The sequence below is a fragment of the Dermatophagoides pteronyssinus genome, unplaced genomic scaffold (assembly GCF_027571235.1).
Source record: "Dermatophagoides pteronyssinus isolate colony J.1.1.1.1 unplaced genomic scaffold, Derpt_VIB-CSIC_2022.12 sq0016, whole genome shotgun sequence".
Classification (NCBI taxonomy): Eukaryota; Metazoa; Arthropoda; class Arachnida; order Sarcoptiformes; family Pyroglyphidae; genus Dermatophagoides; species Dermatophagoides pteronyssinus.
In genome coordinates this window covers 466,785-481,608 of record NW_027461540.1, presented here as the reverse complement: position 1 = coordinate 481,608, position 14,824 = coordinate 466,785, and the positions used below count along the sequence as shown (strand labels likewise).

Genomic DNA, 14,824 nt, shown 5'->3' with positions numbered 1-14,824 from the left:
ATGATTTTTCTCAATTCGGACATACCGTTCATATAGGACGTGCACAAAAATGATACTAATGATTTGTTGAAATGCGCCTCACCAAATATATCAATAGAAATCAGCAGCTTGAGAAAAGTTTTTGAAACAAACGTTTGCATCATTGAATTTCAACAGAACTAAATCATGAATCGATTCAATGATCGTTATTATTCAATCATCTTCATCTTCATTATTGTTTTGTTTCATCAGATGATTGCAACCAATCAATCATCATCATCATTCGAAAATGAATCAAATAACCAAAATGATATTATTGATCAATCAAATCATTTTGAATTAAAGGAACAGCAGCAAATCGATAATTCATCATCATCATCATCATCGTCGAATGAATCGGGAAAAATTTCAGAAAATTCTACCACAACATCATCTTCGTCGATAAATGCCCGCTATAATTGTACACCGGTCGATAGAAATGAGGTAGGTTGGTTGGTTGATTCGAATCATTTCTTAACGTTCGATGATTCGAACGTTTTGGGAAACTTCCCGGAAAACAAACAAAAATTAATTGATTTTCAATTTTAAATAATAATTTTTTAATTTAATTTAATTTTTTTTGAAATGTTTGCATGGTTACACAGGTAGAGAGATGAGAGATGTGAAAATAAATTTTCTGTTTCTTAACATTGATAATATAATAGACATTTTTTATGTGTTTCTGGTTGGTGTTAAAGAATTTCCGGAAATATTTTTCTGTGTTTCGGGATTTTAAATTTTTTTTTTGAAAATTGCACATCATCTTAACAAAAATAGAATAATCAAGCAGGTGTGTGTGTTTGTGTGTTTCAGGTAAATAGATTGACAGGTAGAATTGTTCTTTAGAAAACAAAAAACGAAAAATAAAAATAAAAATTCTTTATATAAATTCTGTATAGGTTGAATGACTCGAATTGTTAAAAATTCATTTTGACACGAATGACAGTTTAATAATGGCAACAACATTTGAGTATATATGATGTGTGTGTGTTTGGTGAATTAGAAATCAGAAAAACGACAGAGAAAAAAAAATCACAAAATTAAAAAGTTTTTCAAAAAAAAGAAGCGAGAATCCAACAGAATCTTCGTATTACAAAATAAAAAAACGAAACAAAAATGAAATAAACACAGACATTTTTTTGCAAAAGTAATGAAACATTGTAAAGAAAAGCTTGTAATCAGTCTTTTTATAATTATAATAATAATAATCAAGGCAACAAGAGAGAGAAAATTAATAATAAAAAACAGAAAATAAACATTTTGTTGTTGTTGTTGTTATAAATGTAATGAATATGTGTGTAATGCATGTGTGTAAAATAAATCTTTAAAATGAAAAAAATAAACCTTATTATTCTGTTATGTAATTGTAATGATGCAAAAAGAGAAAAAATAAAATAATAAAATAGATATTTATAATAGAGGTAATGTGTAAACATGAGATAAATTGATTGATTGATTGATTGATTGAGAGAAACTGAGAAAACTGTGAATAAAAATTTATAGGAATTAGATTTTTTTAAATGTTTTAAAATGTCGATGGCTGATAACTTGACTTGTAATTTGTAATTTGTAAAATTTCAATTACAAATATCCATTGATTGTGGTGAGAATGCTTCATTTTTAATTATTGTTGCTGCTATTGATGATGATTGTGTTGGATTTAATAAATTTGTTGCTACTGTTGTTGTTAATTGATGACCAAATGTTTGTTGACCACCACCACTGTTATTATTATTATTATTATTTATCATTAATGATTGAATTTGTTGTTGTTGTTGAATATGATGTTGTTGTTGTTGTTGTTGAGAATTTCTCATATTTAAAAAATAACCACTATTATTATTATTGTTGTTGTTGTTGTTATTAGGACTTATTGGCGATGATAATCGATTATGATGATGATGATGATGATGATTAATCATCGATGTTTCATTAGTAGGTTCTTCTTTGACAAATTGAAATGTACTTGCACTATTAACACCACCATTAACACTATTACCGCCAACACCAATAGGATGTTGTTTATTATTATCCAAATAATCTTGATTTGATGATGATGGTGAATTTGTTGTTGCTGCTGTTGTTGGTGAATTTAATGATTGATTATAATCCATTAAATCAAATTGTCGTCGATCTTTGGAATTATTATTATTCTGTATTCGTTGATGATTGTTAATCGATGATGTTTCAGCATTTGGTTTATTCGTTGATGATGCTGTCATTGAATGTATTTCAGCCATCTGTAAAAAATCAATTAAAATTTTGATTCAAAAACAAAAACTAAACAAACTTACAATCGATTCCATTGATCTACCTTCAGTAACATTTAATTTTTTCAATAATGTAAATAGTACTTCTTGTAAACGTTGATTTTCTTCTTTAGTTTTTCTTGTTTCCCCAAGTGCTCGATCAAATTCATCATTCAAACGATTATTTTCATGTTTCAATAATTTCAAATAATCAACCGATGCTTTTAATATTGTTCCTTTATTTTGTTTCATATCTTTAACTAATTCAAAATATTTTGGATCATCAGCATTTCTTGGTAATAATGTACCTAATTCTTTTATACGATCATTAATATTATATCGGCGACGACGTTCAATTTGATTATGATTATCTTTTTTTTGTCGATCTTTTTGCCATGCTTTCAGTTCTTGTTCGGTTAATTGTGGACATGATGATGATACAGATGTTGTTGTTGATGATCCAGATAAACGATGACCGTTTGATGTTGCCGATCTACCCAGTTGTGTGGAACCACCAAAACGATTTGTTGCGGTTGCCGATGATTTTATTGCAACTGGACTTGATTGGTGATTACCAGGTGATGAATTTGTTGTTGTTGTTTTGAGCGAACCAATTTGTAATGGTGATGAATTTGATAATAAAAATGATTCAATACGATCAGGTAATGTATTCGGTATTAATATATTTTTCTGATGTTCACCACCACCACCTATATCCATCAATGAACTATTTTGGCTATTTTGATTTGTATTGAAAAAATTATTACCACCAACACTACTATTTCCACCGCAATTACTACCACCACCACCACCATTAGAATCATTACTCATTTCAACAATTGTTGCCGATATATTATCAATATCATCAATACCGGTTTGATCTAAACGCATTATACCATCAAAAACATCATCAAAATCCGAAGCTGATGATGGTCCACCACCTGATAATGGACTTTCTGGACTTAATGCAAATGGTGATGATTGTTGTTCCGGTCTATTTTGCTGATTATTATTCGATGTTTGTTGTTGTTGTTGTTGTTGTTGTTGTGGTGAGGCAATATGATTTCTTAAAAGACTAGCACCAATACTATCCATATTATGATGATGTTGTTGTTGTTGTTGTTGTTGTCCAATATTACAATTATTAACAATTGTTTGATGTAATAATGATGTTTGATTTAATGAATGTGGACCATTAAATTGTTGTTGTTGTAATGGATTTGTTTGTATTAGATTCTGTTGTTGTTGTTGTTGTTGTTGTTGATTGAATGGTGAATTTAATGAATTTAACACACCATTACCACCACCGGCACCATTAGTACCAAATAATTGTAATTGTAATGGTAAACTAAAACCAGCACCACCAGGTATTAATTGATGATGATTTTGATGATTATGATGATGATGGTGCGATGATAATGAACTTGGAAAATTAATAACCATTGGTTCAGATGCTTGTTGTTGTTGTTGAGCTAATGGAATGTTATTCGATGTTGTTGTTGATCGCTGTTGTTGTTGATGATCATTATTAGAATTTCCAGCCGCAATTGTTGTTGATGATGATAATGGTGATGATAATGATGTTGTTGATGATGATGTTGTTGATGCTGCTGATGATGATGATGATGATGAAGCTAATGTTTGATTAATTCTTAATTGTCCACCATTCGATGATGATGATGATGATGCGGTTGTAGTTGTCATTATTGATGCGGCTGATTGTTGTTGTTTAGATGTTTGACGCAATTCTTCCTGTCTTAATTGCTCTTTCATGAGCTGTTGTTTAAAATTTGTTCTCGACATGTTTTTTTTTTAATTTGATGATGATGCTATGTTTTCGACGTTTTTTTTGATGATGATGCACTTAACACTTTGATGGAAGAGGGAGAGAGAAAAAGAGAGAAAAAAAACCGTTATCATTACTGAATGAGAAAAAAAATCGTTATCGTTTTTTTTATTTAGGTTTTTTTGCATTAGTTTTTTGCGATTGCTGATGATTAGATTATCAGATGATAAGATTAGAGAGGTTTTTTTTTGCCTTTTCTCGATGATTTCGATCTTGAAATAAAATATATTCAAGGTACTAAAGGTTTTTTTAGATTTTATACCGGATTTGTTTTGGTTTAACAGGAAAAAAAGATACAAAATAATCATTTTATATGAATTCAACACAAGCAAATTAGCAGCAGAAAAAAATGAAAGATTTCAATTTTTTTTCCTGATCGAATCGAATCGAATCGATTGATTTGATTGAATCGATATGATTCGAATCAAAAATCGATTGATTTGATTTGCCAATCTTTGCTCCTTCTTGATAATCACAAATGATGATGATTTGGATTAAATATTCATATTTTTCGAGGTTTAAACTATGATTGATTGATAAAACAATTATCGATTTTCAATTGAAAAAGCAAATCACACATTGAAGACACACAGAGACACTGAATTTGAATTCAAACTTTTTCAAATCAAAAAATCTTTCTGTGGTCTTTGTCTGTGGTGTGGGTATAGTGTATGTTGAAGACAAAAGAATACCCAAATATTGATTGGCGTGGGTGGTTGAGAAAGAATGTCAAGGGAAAAAAAGAATAACAAAAAGAATCGACCAGTTTTTGGCTTGTTTTGCCTGAAAAATCGGATGACAATTGAAAATTTGAAAAACACCGAAAACAAAACACCGCAATAAACAAAATCGATAAACCAAAATTCACAAGAAAATTTTTCAAATTAAAAACAAAAAAAAAATGTTTCCGTTTGTCATTTCAATGAAAAAACAATAACAACAAAATCAGTGTTTGCGTGTGTGTGTCGGTGAACCAAAATGATATAATTGAACGTTGAATGAATGAAATGAATGAATATTCAACATTGAAGAAAAATTAAAATAACATCTTTGTCGTCATCATCGTCGTATTTCAATGGTGGATTTACGCGCACACACGTTTCAATGAATTAATTAAGAATTGAATGTGAATGAATGGAGATTGAGAAAATTGAGAAAAACAAAACAAAACAAAAAACACATTACGCATAGCGGGAGAATTATTTGTTTTCAATAAAAAATTTGTCTTATGACATTGGCATTTCGGGCATAAAATTGAATGTTTTTGTTTTGGTTTTTTTGGTTTTTGAAGAAACGAAAAAAAACATTTATAACCAACCAGCATCACATTAGATCAGATGTGTTTGTTGTGTGTTTGATATATATTCTTTAAGCCTTACTAAAATTACATTATTTAAGGGGCAAATCAAAGAGAAATTGATTCGTAATTTAACCAGTTTTCGTAGCAAAACAAGAGAGATTTACTTTCACTATTGATGTTTATGCAATTTTTTTTGCTGTTGCTGTTGTTGTTTTGGGTTGATTTAATTCGTTAACACTCTGCTTTTTTTTTCTTCTTTTCAATCAAGAAAATGTCATATACCAAAAATAATAATAATTCTCACATTTCTTGTTTGTTGTTGTTGGTTGTTTTTCATATGAAAATGTCTACTTTTACATCATCATCATCATCGTTGTTGTTGTTGTTTTCGTCGTAAATTAAAAAGGGGGAAATCTCTCCCCTCCTCAGTGTTAAATCAATCGATTGATGCTAAACAAGAAACGAAAGAAGGGGGAGAAGGAGATCTGTTCAACACAGGATTCGCCATCAAAAAAAAATGGCGCCATTTTCTAATCGCTTTTTTGTTGTTGAAAAACAACTTTGTCGATGATGATGATGATGTTTGTTTGTTTTCACAATAATAAAAATGCGGTAAGGATTTCCCTAACCTTGAAAATTTTGTGTAATCATCATCGACATCGACATCGACATCGACATTGTTGTTGTTGTTGTTGTTTGAATGGAAAAAAAATATGTATGGCATGTTGTTGTTGTTGATCAAGATCATCATCATCAACGATGATTCTCATGACGATGATTACATACTTTTTTCTGATTAAATTAAAATGATATTTTTTCTGTGTTTTTTTCAAAAAAAAGTTGAAAAATTTGATAAAAAATTTGATAATTTTCCAAAAAAAAAACTCAATGTTTGTTGCTGTCACATTGTGTAGCATTCTAACTTGACTAATTTCGTTGTTTTTTCCTCCAAAAAAGTTATTCATTTCGTGGTATATCCTCTCTTTCCATGCTTTTCGTAAAAGAAATCTAATATATTCCTATCAGGTTTCATTCGAAACATTTTCGATTGGAAAATCCTCATATATGAGGAAAAACAAAACAGAAAATCAATCAAATAATCAATGATATTCGAATGGTAATCCATCATTGATTGATTTCAACAGTTTTTAAACACAAAAATTTTTGCATTTTGTTTCTTTCTATTATCCATCCACATCTATCTAACCATCATATCTCTATATATATACAGATACAATGAATGAATGAATGATTCGGAGCAATTCATCCATTTTGATAAAAAACAAACAAAATCTATCCAAATAAACAAAAACAAAATCGACCTTGATAGGTACCAATAATAGTGCATATAGTTAGTTGTTGTTGTTGTTGTAAAAGACATGTTGCTTGTTTGAGAATTAAAATCATCATCATCATTTCCCTCTCTCCTTCTCTCCCTCTTTACATTTGTATGGATGTGATGTGTTGTTGTTGTTGTTGTTATATATTTTTCTCATTCATTCATCTGATTTGATATATATTAGGTGATTCGGAAAGTATTGTCGTATTTTTGTATAACATTTTTCATTTTTTCCTCAAAAATTTTTGGTCAATGTTTTTGAAATTTTTTCAACGCAGATTGTTTTTGTGATTATCAGACTTTAATTTGGTGCCAAAATTTTATCAATTTCAACACCCAAAATTCCGCTAGGGGCGCTGAAAGTGACCCTTGTCAAAATCAAAATTTTGGCGTTTTTTGTTTTCGGCCCGCTGTTTCCGCAACAAGATTTTTCCAAAACTTTTGACCACTAAATGATAATCTTTCATGTCTTAGGACTTAGCAAAAGTGGTTTTCAAAATCTTGCCACAACGTAATCATTCCCGAAAATGGTCACCATTCGACGTTACCGACAAGCCCACAGGCAATGCTATGCATAGGTGGCTATGCACACGAAACGACACGACATCCTGAAGGATATGCATTTTTGCTTGTCGTCTGAAAGTCGTGTCGTATCGTGTGCATAGCACTCTGTGCTCTTGTTGATCATCGAGAATTGGGAATTTTTTCAAATTTGGATTAATTCAGAAGTTTTTCTTAACCAAAAAAATCAACAAAAAAACCCGAGTTGCAAAAATCCCAATTTTTGATAAGCGACAATTCGAAGTTAGTGACAATAACAAAGACAGCCATTCAATGCATACGACACGACACGACATCCAGAAGAGATGCATGAATTTGTTTCAACTCAAATCTTTTGTTGTTGTTTTTTTGGTTCAAAAAACTCCTGAATTAATCTGAATTCAAGATTTGAAAAAAAAATTTCATCGCATTTCATTTCATTTGAATTTTTTTCTTGTCGTTTGGATGTTGTGTCGTTTCGTGTGCATTGCCGTTTATGCATGGCTGTGAGTAACGACAAATTGTGGTCACTTTCGTTAATGATTGTGTAGCGGCAAAATTTTTACCCTAAGACATGAGAGATTATCATTTAATGGTTCAAAAATCGTTGGACAATCTTGTTGATTCAAATTCGAGTTGAGAAAAAAAATCACAATTCTCGATGATTAGCAAGCGCACAGACTGCTATGCATACGAAACGACACGACTTTCAGACGACAAGCAAAAAATGCATCTTGTCTGGATGTCGTGTCGTATGCATTGTATGGCTGTCTATGCTCTTGTGTAACTGCAAATTGTCAACCATAGAAAATTGCGAATTTTTTTTCTCAACCCGAATTTTTTGTTGGTTTTTTCGGTTTAAAAAACTCTTGAATTAATCTGAATTCAAGATTTGAAAAAAATTTTATCGTCAATCACAATGGTATAGGGCAAAAAGCACAACAACCATTCTTATTCCGACCGGAAATCAGACCGATTTCGGGAATGATCGCATTGCGGCAGGATTGCGACAACCACTTTTGATAAGTCCCAAGACATGAGAGATTATCATTTAGTGGTCAAAAGTTTTGGAAAAATCTTGTTGCGGACACAGCGGGCCGAAAACAAAAAACGTCAAAATTTTGATTTTGACAAGGGTCACTTTCAGCGCCCCTAGCGGAATTTTGGGTGTTGAAATTGATAAAATTTTGGTACCAAATTAAAGTCTGATAATCACAAAAACAATCTGCGTTGAAAAAATTTCAAAAACATTAACCAAAAATTTTTGAGGAAAAAATGAAAAATGTTATACAAAAATACGACAATACTTTCCGAATCACCTAATAGAAGTATGAAGAGAAAGAGAGAGAGAATCCTTGAAAATAGGATAAAGTTTTGTATTTGTAAATGTGAATTATTACTAAAATGATGATGATGATAAAATATAAAATGGGAAATGTCTATGCCTCTGTCTCTGTCATACACACCGTTATAAAAAGAATGGATAATCTATGTGTGTGTGTGTGTGTGTGTGTATGTCGAAATATCGATTTGAAGCAAGCTTTTTGGTGTTACAAACAAAACCATTTTGTTTCTACAGAAAGAGGGAGAGAGAGAGAGAGAAAGGCGGAAATTTCAATCAAACAAAGAATATTCATTCAATGAAATAATAAACTAAGAATCTTTCCGGAAATTTTTTTCAGAAAGTTTTTTTTGTTCCAAAGAAATTTCAAAAATATCATCATCATTTGGAATGTTGACATTTTTTTTCTCCAATGTTTTGGTTTTGGTTTTGTTTCAAATATTTCGTTTTCTTTCTTTTGTTTTGTTTTTTTGGTTCCACAGAATTCCAACAACAGAATAATAATAATAATAGACTCCCTCTCTCTCTATATTTTTTTTTTCAAATGAAAACAGAATTACATCATCAAACCAAACCAAAACAAGGCAAGGCAAAGCAAAATTCTAGAAGAATCGCTAGAATTCGAAACTAGATTCTATGCTTGATTCGGTATTGGTCGGCCTGGTGTGCCTCTGTGTCAGAATGTTTTTTTTTTGCAAAACGTCATAGTCGACCTTCTTCTTCTTGTTGATTATGAATGAATGATTTGGTGGTGGTGGTGGTGGTGGTGATGATGATGCCCCTCTGATGAAATTCTAGATAATTCTTTCTTTGCTTGCTTTGTTTGTTTTCCTTTTTCTTCCTACTCTTTTTTTTTTTTTGTTTCAGTTTCTTTTAACCACCATGTTGTTAAAATTCATAATCTTCTTTTTTTCTGGTTGTAATTCTGAAGGATTCTTTTCTCTCTCTTACTTTATATATATAAATATTCCTACGCACCGGAATCAATCGATTGATTTGCAACTGAAAAAAAACTTAACTAACAGAATCGAAGCAACAAGAAAAAGAAGAGGGAAAATATTCTAACTTGATAAACTTCCGATTTTCCCTCTCTCTCTCGCTCTCTCTCTCTCTAGTTTGAACAAGTTTTATTCAAAACAGAAAATCCTTGAACAAAATTCTTTTCGATTCTTTAAATTCAAAATAAAACAGAAAAACATTCTGAATATTCTCTTCCGTGAATGAAAAAAAAAATGTCAACAACAAAAATAACAAGACAAATTCTCATATAGTGAATAGAAAAAAAATTTACCTTGAAAAATTGAAGAAAAAAATTGTTTTTTTTTTGAATGCCAATGTCTTTTGACAATTTCTTCAAGTTGCTTGCTTGCTTGCTTGATTGCTTTACACAATTTGTTGTTGTTGTTGTTGGCTGCCAAGAAACAAAAAATGATTAATTGAATTCAATAATATCCGCGCGTAGACAGACGTAAGTGGTGGTGTTTATCGAAGAAAACAAACCTATTTTCTCGATTCATTTATTTATTATTTCCCCCCCCCCAAAAAAATTATCGTTTGTTGTTGCTGCTGCTACCGTAATTGTAGCTTTTCATTTTTTTCTCCTGATTTTTCGATTTATAAAATTTTCTCTGGGTTTTTGTATCGATCCAAAAAACAAAAAAAAAATGTTGAAAAATTCCAATAGAGAAGCCGTATTATGTGTGAAACACAATGTGTGTGCGTGTAAATACAGGGTGATCTAAATAGACAAAAAAAAACATTATAATTAAATACCGATAATAACAAATAGAAAAAATATTCATAAATTCATCAATTGATTTCTCAATCGATCGATTGATTGATTGATTGATTTTTTTTTCGTTTACTTAAAACATAGATTTTCTGAAGAAAAAAAAATTATAGAAATATGAGAAAAAATATATTTAGAGAGGAAAATTGCAGATGTTGACATATACAAACAAACACCGAAACGAAACGAAAAACGAAAAGAAAATCCAATTTAATCTTCAGCAAGTTGGATTTATAATAATTCAATTATAAAACAAACAAACAAAAACAAAAACAGAAACATTAACATGAATTATTTCAATTAGAAAAATGTTGAATGAATGAATCGAATGAATCGAAACTTGATATGAATGTATCAAAATGGAATCATCATCAGCACTTGGTGGGAGTAAGATTTTTTTCTTTATTAATTAATCAAAAAAAAAATTAATCCAAAAATGACGTAATAATATTGAATTCAATTAATCAAACAAAATGAAACATTGGAAATGTTGCTTCTTTGCTTTGCTTTGCTTTTTGTTTTGAATGATGATGATGAAAAACATATGGAATTTCTTGTTTTCACAGAATTTCAGCAGCAGCAACAGCAAAAAAAAGTACATTTCACCCAAGTTTCAAACTGTAACACACACGTTGTTTTTTGGAAAAAAAACTTTTTGAAATGAATAAATAAATGATGACGATGGTGGTGGTGGTGGATCATTATTTTTTTGTTGTGAATATGATTAGAGAGGATAATGATATCATCATCAAATCAAATCAACCACATTGAAACAAAAAAATTGATGGCGACGTTTTTTTTTCAAAAAAAACGATTTTCTTTCTCTCTTTTCTTCAAGTGTTTGATGTTGATAATAAATTTTAAATACATAGCAGCAGCAACAGCATTATTTAGCTTATAATAATATCATTCCAATGTATCATCCTAATCATCATCATTTTTGAATGTACTTTTTTTTTTTTTTTTTTTACTTTAATTTCTTTCGTTGATTATGGATTTTTGCTGTTGAAAGTCGAAGAACGACGACGACATTTTGCAGAGATATTATTATTTGATGAATAATGTTTGGCTGGTTAGAGATTATGGTGTGCTTGGGAGAGAGAGAAGTGTGTGTGTGTTAGAGAGAGAGAGAGAGGTATCTATTTTGGATGAGCCAAGGAAAATTGAAAAAAAAATTAACATCGCATACAGGTTGTTGTCGTTTGTTGTTTGGTGGTGGCTAAATTAATTAATCTTTCTGATTACCTGAAAAAAAGGTGTTTTTTTGGACATTTTCTGTTGGTTTGTTTGTGGATGATATGATATTTTGTTTTCCACAGTGATGATGACAATATCTAAATTTTTTTTTCATTTTTAATAATCTTATCTTTTCCCATAAAGAATGAATAGTGACAAATGATAATGATGATGATGATGGAAATTAATTAGGTTTTTTTTGGGGAAAAAAAGCTAATTAACTCGGGATAATTGGTTTCATTCATTCACATTTACATCATATTCGGAAATGAATGAAAATTCGGGCTCTTGTTTCAGGGGAAAAGATCGAAACAGAATCAAATATCTTACCTTAGATTTGGAATTTTTGAAAGAATATTCTGATCGAATGATGATTAAGAACTCAAACACAAAAGATACAAACAAACAAACAAACGAAACACACACTGAATAAATGTTTTTGTTTTTGACTTAAGGAATTGTTGTTGTTGTTTTTGATACATGTAAATTTTATTTCCCAAAAAAACAACAACAAAAAGTGATGATGATTGATGAACAGAGAATTTTCACTTTTTGGTTAAATAAAAAATGATTATCATCAAAGAGCAACAATAACAAACAAATAAAAAACAACAACAACAAACATCCAACAGGAGATGAATTTTTCTTCTTTTTTCAATTTTTGTCGACGTCGTGTTGTTGTTGTTGTTGTTATTATTAGTAGTGGTTGTTGTTGTTGTTGTTATTCACTATTTAGCCTTTTGATATTTGCAATGTTGTTGTTGTTGTTGTTGAAATTTTTTAAGATGCTATTGCGTTTTTGATGAAATGCGTAAATGGGGTAACACTACTATATAGAGAAAGAGAGAGAGAATGTAACTCTGAAGAAGAAGAAGAAACATCGAGTATAGGACGCCAAAGAAGAATTTAAACGAGAAGAGAAGTGAGAAGAGAAAAAATGTTAAATGTTGGGATCCTATACCATGAAGAAATTGATGATTTACAGTGCATTTATTGCTGCAGTATGGTGTGTGTATGTTTGAAAGTTGGAACGAAAAAAGATGGTTGAATGAATGAATGAAATGGATTGGATGTTTTTATATATATAAAAAAAAGGTTTTCTTTTAACGCCAATTTTTTTTATATATAGAAAAAGGATCATATAAACAAAATGTGGTAGTAGCAGTTGTTGTTGTTGTTTTGGTTGTTGTTGTTTTGCTTGTTGTTGTTGTTGATGTTTTTTTTTCTCAGAAAATATTCACTTTTTATTTAGATTTTTTTCTTTTCGCTGAAAAAAATTATATAATGATGACGATGACGGTGAAGATAAAGATGATCAGATCAGATTTATGGAGAAAGATGAATATTTCGGTGGGTTTTTTTTTTGGTTACCAAGAAAAATTTTTAACCAGAAAAAAAAAGAGAGAAATGTTTTGGAAAAATGTTTTTGGTTTTTTTTTGAGAATCGTTTTTTTTTTGAAATGTTTTTTTCGATATAATCTCTTACCGAAATGAAAACAAAACAAAAAAATGTTTCCATTCTTTCCATTCATCAAGTTGTGCCACTACGATTTTTTTTTTTTTTTTTTTGTTGTTATTTTTGGAAGATTAACGACGGCGCCATTTCTCTCTATTTTGGAAATGAAAAACATGCGCATTTCTTTTATTTTGGAAAAAGATATATTTTTATCTTTTGAATGAGAAAATTTTTATATACATCCAACAAAAACAAAACAAGAAGAATATGGATATTTGAATGCACGTTTCTTCCACTTTCACTTTCACTTTGTTGTTTTGTTGTTGTTATTGTTTTAGCCATTTAAATTTTGAATGGAACGATATTTTTGAACAACTCCGAAACGCGCGCGCTTTTTTTTTTATTGTCGTTTTTTTTTTGAAAATTAATCTTTTACCTGAATTTTTTACCTGGTTTTTTTAAATAATTAGACAGCCAAATTAATTGTCGTTAATTCATCTTCGATACCAAGCTATATACAATTGAAAAATTATTTTATTGTCGATCTGTTCTATTTGAATCATTCAAATAATGATGATAATGGTGGTGGTGGTGGGGGTGGTAATCCAGATGCATCTTCGACTGATAATAATGAAACAACAACAACAACAACGGAATCGATTGAGATGAATAATACTACAGCATCGACAAATGAAACTTCGGGTCAATGTTCAATAATGATTTTCTATTATAATTGGTGTCGATTCAGTTCGGCTGCTGCACCAAAATTCAATGCAATTGGTCGTCTTTATCCACAAATGTATATTATGGCTATAGATGCTTATTATCATTATAGGTTTGTTAATTTTTTTTCCAAAGAATTTTGGATCTAATTCTGGTTATTTTACTACTACTACTACTACTACTATTTAACCCTTCTTCTTCCCTCTCAAACAGCATCACAATTCGTTTTGGTGTTTCCGGTGTACCAAGCATTTATTTTCTATATAATGGTCGTGCTGTTGCTAAATATAATCGTACCGATATAACAATGGATGGTCTTCATGAATTTATTCATTCATTAACATCATTAGAGCCTATTCAACCGAATATTACTGATAATAATTATGAAGATAGTGATAATGAAGATAATAATCAAAACGAAGAAAATGAAAATAAAACATCAAATACAAAACAATATTGGAGAAATATTACCGAAAATGATTTAAATGGTCCATTAGTAATATCAATGGAAAATCAACAAAATTATTTATTAATTTTTTGCTGGAAATTTTGTCTAATCGTATTATTTTATCATTTTTTTCGTTCAAATTTATTTACAAAAATCAAAGATCATGTTCGTTCAATGTGGAATGAATGGGCACAAACTGTTCAACATCATGAACATACTGATTAATTAAATACTGAATGAATCGAATGATTTGATTGATCTTTGATCTGTTGATTGATTGATTGATTCGAGGGAAAATCTCCAAACTTGATCAATTTGATCTTTTTAATCATATTGTGATTATCAATCGATGTTTTTTTTCATAAATAATCATCATAATTTGTTGTTGTAAATAAATAAATAAAAGAAGAAATTTTCTGTCCAGAAAAAAACAAAACAAAACTTATCATTTCCCCAATTATTATTGCACTTTAAAAAAATAGATCATTTGATTTTTGATTTTTGATTTTTTTTGGGTTATCCTTTTTGATAATTTTTC

The 14,824-nt window shown here is 29.8% G+C and overlaps 2 protein-coding genes across 2 annotated transcripts; one reads left to right on the top strand and one right to left on the bottom strand.

Annotated features, from left to right (window-relative positions):
- The first annotated feature begins 47 nt into the window (after positions 1 to 47).
- Positions 48 to 14,727, top strand: bug (thioredoxin domain-containing protein bug). The gene is made up of 3 exons (XM_027346685.2): positions 48 to 462; positions 13,586 to 13,950; positions 14,052 to 14,727. Exons 1-3 carry the CDS (start codon positions 166 to 168, stop codon positions 14,509 to 14,511), a joined length of 1,122 nt encoding a protein of 373 aa, XP_027202486.2. The 5' UTR covers positions 48 to 165; the 3' UTR covers positions 14,512 to 14,727.
- On the bottom strand, positions 555 to 12,927 carry Mitf (transcription factor Mitf). The gene is made up of 5 exons (XM_075822248.1): positions 11,990 to 12,927; positions 10,135 to 10,372; positions 9,926 to 10,045; positions 2,313 to 4,137; positions 555 to 2,258 (listed from the first exon to the last, which is right to left on the bottom strand). The coding sequence occupies exons 4-5, from the start codon at positions 4,068 to 4,070 to the stop codon at positions 1,596 to 1,598; spliced, it is 2,421 nt and encodes an 806-aa protein (XP_075678363.1). The 5' UTR covers positions 4,071 to 4,137; positions 9,926 to 10,045; positions 10,135 to 10,372; positions 11,990 to 12,927; the 3' UTR covers positions 555 to 1,595.
- Positions 14,728 to 14,824: the final 97 nt, after the last annotated feature.